Genomic DNA, 8,762 nt, shown 5'->3' on the forward strand with positions numbered 1-8,762 from the left:
TGTGGTGATCTGATAGGATGCATGGGATCATTTCAGTATTTTTGTATCTGTGGAGGCCTGTTTTGTGACCAATTCCTTTAGTCATTTTTAAGTCTGTAATTAGGTCAGCAGTCATGGCACGTTCGTGTCATCCATCTTCCCTGACGACAGTCTGAAGTATCTTCCTGCATGCGCTCTTCCTTTCTCTAGCCTGTAATCACTGTTGTATTGGCATGAATCTGACTGCTCTGTGTACTGTGCCTTGAAGGTGTCCTAGGAGAACTCATGGCTTACTGCACACCCCACACAGCCTCTGTTAGGGATGTTTGGGGGTTGCTTCTGACATTTGTCTTAGGTTCTTTTCTTTTTGTTTTCTTTTTCTTCCAAAGAGGGCCAAGACATATCAAGAGGTAGTCTTGGCTGTACTGGAACTTGTTCTGTAGACCAGGCTGGCCTCAAACTCAAAGAGATCTGCCTACCTCTGCCTCCTGAGTGCTGGGATTAAAGACATGTGCCACCACCAATTTGTCTTAGTTACTTTTCATTGCTGTGCTACCAAGATGACTTACACAAGAAAGAGTTTATTTGGTTCCCAGTTCAGAGGGTGAGCCTCTGACCATTTGACAGGAACATGGTAACAGGCAGGCATGACACTGTCACAGTAGCTGAGACACACATTGAGACAACAGCCATGAAGTGGAGAGAGAAGCCTCAAATCCTGTCCCCAGTGATACCTCCTTAAACAAGACCTCCTAGTCCTTCCTAAATAATTTTACCAATCGGGGACCATTCTCATTCAGACTACCACAGCCATGCCAAATAAGTAATATGCTCTCTTGGGTATATGCCTAAAAGTGGAATTGCTAGATCACATGTTAAGTCTAGGGTTTTGTTTGTTTGTTTTGTTTTTAGATATATTTTATATGTATAATGTTTTGCCTGCATATATGTCTGTGTACCATGTGTGTGTCTGATGTCCACAGAGACTGGAAGAGGGTATTGGGAATCCCCTGGAGTTACAGATTGTGACCAGGTACTTGGAGTTATCCAAGGTCCTCTGTAAAAGTGCTAAGTGCTCCAAACTGCTGAGCTGTCTCTCCAGCCCCTTAAGTCTGTGTAGTTTTTTTTGTTTTGTTTTTTGTCTTTATTTTTTGTGTTTTTTTTTTTTTTTTGAGCATTTACTGTACCTTCTCCATAGCACCTATATTATTTATGTCCCCACTGACCAATTTCTTTACATCCTTGACAGTAGTTGGATTTCATGCCCCCCACACACTCAGATGTCAGTAGTGATGGATGTAAAGGTTCAAGTTCAGGTTACAGACCACTTGGTGCTTGAAAGACTTATGAAGAGTATTAGGTATGAAGTCTGGGTTCAGAGACTTCTGAAGAAAATGTAAGATGCCTCTTTGTATATTGGCTTCTATAGCCAATTTTTCTACTCTGTGGGTTCTTCTTTTTCCCACTCTTTATCGCTCTTCATCCCCCAGTTTCACCCCCTATACCTAGGTAGGAGAGAAAGAAGGATTGTGTGTGTGTGTGGGGGGAATCCTTGAATGATTCTTTTCTTGTTTCTTTGTAGCTGGTCTTTGCTACTTTATGAGTTCTCCTCCCCTCCCCCCCACCTCTGTCACTAGGTAGGAGAGAAAGAAGGATAGAGGGGGAGAGAGAGATCTCTGAATTGAATTTCTTGCTTTTTGCTTTGCTTCTTCATTGAGCACAACTACTAACAAACCACAACCAACCAACCCCCCCATGACCAACCCCCACCCATACCCACCTATTGGAGCGCTAGCATTCATAAACCCTCTGAGAAGTTTCCAGAATTCCAAACATCACACAATTGTACAAACTATCTGCAGCTCGCAAAACTATGCCCCTGCTAGAGCACAAGGCAAATGGTAGTCAGCTGCTGTGAAGGAGCCCCGTATCCTCACACCTGGGGTTAAAACGAAAACATATTCTTATAATAGTTCTGTGTTTTTAAAAGAAACCAAAGTTCCAGAATTCTTCCCACAGGCTGCTTACACCATGTGGAGGTGGGACCTGCCCCTGTGGTATTTGGAAAGCCTTGGACAGAGATTTATATCCTCACTGACTTCTGTCAGTGTGTTTTTCACTTAGACTAACCTTAGTCAAGCATCTGTGTAGCTCTGGTGGGGCAGGAGCAGATTGAACATTTGGAAAACACGAAGAGTCTTAGTCTAGGGAAGGGACAGACCAAAGCTGGGGGTGGAAGGAAGGATTTGCTGTGAATACTTGAGACTTTAATTGGAAGGAAGAGGTAAACGTAGATTCCGCTCTATCAGGCACAGCTGAGTCTAGAAGTTGAGGTATGGATAGAAACATCAACCTTTCTCACATCAGTGTTAAATAGTTGTTTGGGGTGTTATATTTGAAGGACCTTATGTAGAAGTAAGTTTAAATGATCGCATAGTCTACCTTGGTTTCATCCTCAGTTTCTGTTTTGGTAAACCTACATGGTAATAATTAGAATACATTACCCCTCCAAATAGAAGTTAGTTTTTGTCCTTTGTTATAATGACAACTTGTAGGTTTCTAACCTGTCCCCATATCTTAATTAAAACAAAACCAGGGCCAGTGAGCTGGCTCAGTGAGAAGGCTGCTTGCCACAAAGTCTGTCGCCCAAGGTTGACCTGGGTTACATATGGTGGGAGGGGAGGACTCACTTTGCAGGTTGTCTTCTGAGCCCCACGTATGTGCAGTGGTACAGACATATACATAAGGATAATAAAAACTAAAAACAATGCTTAAAGTGGTCTGGGAGGGAGGGAGGGAGGGTACTGGCCTCTTCATTTACTTTGCCTAACGAGAAGATACTAGAGAATGGAGTGTACAGATGGCCATTCATGCTTAGCTGGGTAGGCCACAGGGCTTCTTTAAGGAGTCATTGTCAGGTTTTCCCTCACCTTCCATAGAGAGGGCCAGCAGCCTTACCTGAAGAGAGGCTCCAAGTTGTAGTTTCTGTGCTACATTGTGAACTTGGACAAGCCACTCCTTTCATTTTGTCATAAAAGGAAATATTCCAGCAACTCACTAGGATTCCTGGGCAGCCTGAGTACAGCTACTAATGTATCTTAAAGAATGGAACTGAGTTTACAAACAGAACTTTAAAAAATTAAGGATGAGCTTGATCTGCTTTCAGCAAAGCTTAACTGTTACAACATTAAAACTCTGTAAGTTTTGGTTCAGAGAGTGCCTTTCTAGTTTTTAAAATTCCTAACCCAAAAGCCACTTCCCTGCAGCTGAGTTTTGAGGTGGATTGAGTGAGAGGTTATCTCAGTGAGATCTGCTGCTGCTTCATGTCTAGCTTCTCTTCCATTGCAGACCTAAGATTATTGTTTCATTTAATCAAATGCATAATCTGTGCTTTTAAATTGTTTGGCTAAAGCATTATACAAGCACTTCTTTCATCGTTTATTTCATTGTTTAAGAGTATAACTGATGACATTTTACTGTGAAAGCAGAGACTGTCCTGTGCTTCTTTAATGAACTGAACTCAGTTTGTGAAATCGTTCTGCAGTAGTCTCACGGGGACAAAGTGCTTCTGAAGCTCTACTGTTAGATGTGTTCAGGAGACATTTAGTGCAGACAGACACCTGTACAGCAAAGGAGCTGCCTGCTTTTTTGGGTTGTTATAAGCAGTCTTAGTGCTGGGAGACGGAAGCAGGAGCTAGTGTAAGGCCAGCCAAGGTTACACAGCAACTCCAAAACACAAGTTAGAGAGGGAGGGACGGAGGGACGGACAGATGAGGAAGAGGAGGAGGAGAAGGAATAAGAGGAAGAAGGAAGGAAAGAAAGAAAAGGAAGGAAGACAGGCAGGCAGGCAGACTGGCTATAAGGAAAAATACCATGGCCTGGAGATATGGCTTAGTCAGTACAGTCATGCTTATTTGGAAAGCAAGCATGAGCACTTAAATGCAGTGCCCAGCACACATGTGGAAGGTAAGCACAGTGACATGAACCTGTAATCCTAGCACAATGGAGACAGATACAGGAGACTCCCTGGGCCCACTGGCCTGCATAGTGTCATTACTGAGTTCCAGGCCAATAAAAGACCCTGTTTCAAAAAAACAAAAAAAACAAAAAACAAAGGGTGGCATCTGAAGGACAACACCCAACACTGACCTCTGGCCTCTACAGGGGCCATTTTTTTCTTACCTGTCCTTTGTATTATTGGAAATATAAATTATAGGTGTGTATTTTGAATATACATTGATTTAGAAGACAAAGTTATTAGCCTTTATTGGCATCTTAGTTTTTGTTTTTCTTTTTTCAAGACAAGAGTCTCACTCTGTAGTTCTGGCAGTCCTGGAATTCACTATGTAGACCAGGCTGACCTTGAATTTAGAGAGACCCACCCGACTGCCTTCCAAGTCCTTGGAATAAGGCATTCACCACTACTCCCTGCTCATCTTAGTTATTTTAAATGCTGTCTCTAGGGCTGGTGAGATAGCACAGTGGTTAAGAACACTGATTGCTCTTCCAGAGGTCATGAGTTCAAATTCCAGCAACCACATGGTGGCTTACAACCATCCATAATGAGAAACATAAAAAGAAAAAAAAAAAACAAAAAAAAAACCCAAAAAAACCCAACAACTATGGGCCAGAGCAAGAGGGAGAACGGAAAGGGGGGCGGGGGGCGGGGGTGCAAAAAAAGTTGTCTCTAAGTGGGAGAAATAGTAACCAAGTTCTTTTTGATTTTCCAGAGTGCTTGGTATAAATGAATGGCAGAATACAGGGTTCCAGTATGATGTCATCAGCTGCTTAAATCTGCTGGATCGCTGTGATCAGCCCCTGACGTTGTTAAAAGATATCAGAAGTGTCTTGGAGCCCACCCAAGGCAGGGTCATCCTGGCATTGGTTTTACCCTTTCATCCCTATGTGGAAAACGGTAAGTGTGGGCAGGCCAGCTCTTCTCAGAACGATTGTCTGTTGGTATTTGTGATTTTTTAGGTCATGAACAACTACACATGGTCTAGTGTTGCTTAGTTACCTGGAATTTAAGATAATACAGCTAGCCATGTGTAGTATCACCTTGGTTAATGCTTATCCTAATACAGATTTTACAGCATTCTGTACTCCCTGGGTGTTGTAATAACTCAGACTCAGCTGCGTCAGTGCTTCTGTAACTGTGCTCTCTGCCGTTCAAGGCAGCCTGAACCACTTATGTAGTGGCTTATAAGCCAAGTCAAGCAGCAAATTCTCTCTCTTAATCTGCTAGTAGATACCTGCTGAATGTCATGGCTGTTTTGTTTTACATTTTGTAACTCTTGTCTCAGACTCTAAAAATGATGAATGTTCTGTTTTGAAGACATTCATGTTCTAGTAAGTAGCATTTTTTGAGTAACAGGCTTTTTTAAAACATTTATTATTATTAGAAATGTTTTTGTGTTTGTGTATGTGAGTAGAGCATCTGCAGAGGCTGGAAGATAGCGCTACCTGGGTGCTGGGAGTGGAACTTGGGGTCCTTTGAAAGACCAGTGCACACTCTTAACCTTGAAGCTCTTCATCTCTCCAACGTTGGAATACGGTTTTGTAAATTAATGCTGCTGCTCTTCAACAATATTGATTGAGGAGTGCACTAGAAGAGACAGGTTCTTTCCCAACAATTAGCTTTACTGTAGCTTCTGATACTCACTGTGAACCTAATATCACAGTAATTCATAGTTTAAGCTGCAGGAGTTTGCACCTTAGGTCATCTTGAAGATAATGGCTTTAATGCTCTTCTGTATTTTGATAAATTAATGTATATTAATATAAAACTTATTACGTATGTTAATATTTTTAAAGTCTTTTGTCTTTTTTCTTCCTGAGACAGTCCTCATGTACCCCAGGCTAGCCTCAAACTTACTGTGTAGCCAAAGATGACCTTGAATTTTTTATCCTCCTGCTTCCACCTCTCCGGTGCTAGGATTTATGTGGTGGTAGAGATCGAGCCCATAGCGTCCTGATGTTTGGCAAATAGTCTACCAATCAAGTTGTATCTGCAGCTCCTAGTTTTCTAGTTTTAATGACCAGATTGGACATTTCTTCAGCTCTCAAGTACTTGCAAACATTTTAAAGGAATTCTGTATTAGTCAGGGTTCTCTAGAGTCACAGAACTTACAGATAGTCTCTATATAGTAAAGGAATTTATTGNTGACTTACAGTCTGCAGTCCAATTCCCTACTTAACAATGGTTCAGTAGTAGCTGTGAATGGAAGTCCAAGGATCTAGCAGTTGCTGAGTCCCACACCGCAAGAAGGCGAAAGAGCGAGAGCCAGACTCCCTTCTTCCAATGTCCTTATATGGTCCCCAGCAGAAGGTGTAGCCCAGATTAAAGGTGTGTGCCACCACACCTTTAATCCCAGATGATCTTGGACTCGGAGATCTCCCTGTCTTAATCTTCTGGATTCAATCACCACTGTGTCTCAAGATCCCCATACCAAGATCCAGATCAGAAACTTCTATCTCCCAGTCTCCAGATTAGGTTCACTGGTGAGCCTTCCAATTCTGGATTGTAGTTCATTTCAAATATAGTCAAGTTGACAACCAGGAATAGCCACTACAAATTCCTTACTATTTTGCAAGTGTTAGAGCCACTAAATATTGTGGAAACCCATATTTTAAGGAATAGCATTCCTGTTTCTTGTGATTGTGGAACATTGTAGATTTATGTTACTGTGTGCATGTATGCTTCAGAATTCTGTTCTTGACCTTGCAGTTCACCTTGACATGGTCATAGTCCTTCCTTCCTTCCTTCCTTCCTTCCTTCCTTCCTTCCTTCCTTCCTTCCTTCCTTCCTTCCTTTCTTTTATTTTCTCATTATTTCTTGTTTATTTGCTTGCTTGATCATTTTGGAGACAGGTTCCTGCAGCTTTAGCTGGTTTGAAACTTATGATCCTCCTGTTTCAGCTTCCCATATGCTGAGATTTACAGTGGTAGGTCACCATGCCTCCCTCTGTACTTAATGATTGCCTGTACATTTGCCAAATCTAAGAGTTTTTGTTGTTGGTATGGAAAATAGGAAATATTCTCCGTCCTGCCCCCTCCCTCCCCCCCCCGTATGTATATGAGGTGGGAGGGGAGGGAGAAAGTGCAGTAGAAGTTGACATTAGTTGTCTGTCCCTCTTTTTGAGACAGGGTCTCACTGAACCTGGAACTTGCTGCTTTATGTCATATTGTTTCCTGTTTCCTCCCACTGATATTACAGTTCCATGCTGTCACACCCATCTCCTGTGTGGGTGCTAGGGATCTGAAGGCCGGTCTCATGCTTGTTTATGGAGTCGTCTCCCCATCACTGAACCGTGTTCCCTGATTTTTTGTTTTATTTTGTTTGAGGCAGGGCCTCATGTAACCTGATCTTGCTGTGAAACTCAGGGTGGCTTCAACTCCTGATCCTTGTGCTTCTGCCTCTCAAGAAGTGGGTTACAGGTAGATGGAAATCTGTAGACATGGAGGGCAGGAGGACTTCCTCTTGAAGCACATTCCTGCTGTTAAATGGCTTTTCACACTACTTTAAGTGTGAGTGCGATTTATCACTTGTGTATTGTGTGTGTTACACAGTGAAAAGACTCAGTAAGTGTCTTCTGGTCAGACCTTGCCACAGTGCCAGTCTCTGTGATTAAGCCCGGCTCCATCTCTGCATTGTACTTACTAGTCATTGAATTGTAAGGTTCTGGCTTCCTGTGTCTTGTTGGGCAACCACATGATAGAACTTTAATGCTACTACTTCTGGCAAAACAGGAGAAGGAAAAGCAGAAAAAAAACAAAAACAAAACCAAAAAAACAAAAAGGCTAAACAAGAGAGCAGCCTTCACTTAGGGTTGAGAACAAGCTCCTTGATTGTGGTTGTTAGGGTTGCTGTGGACTCTGAGGAGTCTGGCCTGTGGCACGGGACAAACGGGACAAAGTCTTGTCGCTAGGGATGCCCTTTATTGACCTGTAACTTCTTCAGATTGGCTGCAGCACACTGTTAGCACTGGTGCTGCTTCCTTTCTTCAAGGCTTAGTCTGATGAGGTCCTGAGGATTTCCATGGGAAACAGGATTGGAGACCTGAAGGCACAGAGCGCGCTTAGCCTGCTGGGCCTAATTGATTATTTACCAAAAAGCGATTATAGGTGAAGGGCTTACTCTTGTTGGTTTTTTGGGTGGGGGGCAGTCAGTGTCATGCATTTAACTATAATTTTGTTATTTAGGCTAACTTAGAAAAAGCAGACTAGTGTGTTTCTTTTTAATCTGTTTACTTGGTTCCCTCACCTAGGCTTCCTTAAGGGTTGGTTATCAGGTGAGACCTATTTAGAGAAAAGGATGTAATTAAGGAGAATTATGTTGTACAATTAAAACTTTAATTATGTGATTAATTTGTTAAAATCATAATTTTATGCAAAAATCACTCATGGTAAAAATTGTTTTAGGCTGCTTGCAAAAGGGTATGTAATGAAAAAAATCTTTTTTTTACTCTTAGACCCTTTGTGATTTTAGGTCACCTTAAACATGCTTCAAATGTTTCTCTACCTGTATGCAGGTAGAAGCCATTAAGAGTACTTTAGATGCCTTTCTCAGCAGTGGTGTGATGAGTTGTCTCAGACTGACTCATGGCACCTGATTGTTATTTGGAGTGGATGCAGGGAGTGAGCTGTTAAATAGGATAGGATTGTTACTCCTTTAGATTGCTGCTTGGTTGATACTCTTTTGCAAATTCCATTTTCTTCCTTCCTTCCTTCCTTCCTTCCTTCCTTCCTTCCTTCCTTCCTTCCTTCCTTCCTTCCTTCCTTCC

The 8,762-nt window shown here is 42.2% G+C and overlaps 1 protein-coding gene across 3 annotated transcripts in view; it reads left to right on the top strand.

Annotated features, from left to right (window-relative positions):
- Positions 1-8,762, top strand: part of Mettl9 (methyltransferase like 9) — a 48,494-nt gene that overhangs the window by 22,491 nt on the left and 17,241 nt on the right. For all 3 annotated transcript variants that reach the window (XM_021196211.2, XM_021196220.2, XM_029537513.1), the window contains exon 4: positions 4,710-4,894. In XM_021196211.2, coding sequence (XP_021051870.1) covers positions 4,710-4,894 — 185 coding nt within the window. The remainder of the gene's footprint in view (positions 1-4,709; positions 4,895-8,762) is intronic.

The sequence above is a fragment of the Mus pahari genome, chromosome 1, assembly GCF_900095145.1.
Source record: "Mus pahari chromosome 1, PAHARI_EIJ_v1.1, whole genome shotgun sequence".
NCBI classification, from domain to species: domain Eukaryota; kingdom Metazoa; phylum Chordata; class Mammalia; order Rodentia; family Muridae; genus Mus; species Mus pahari.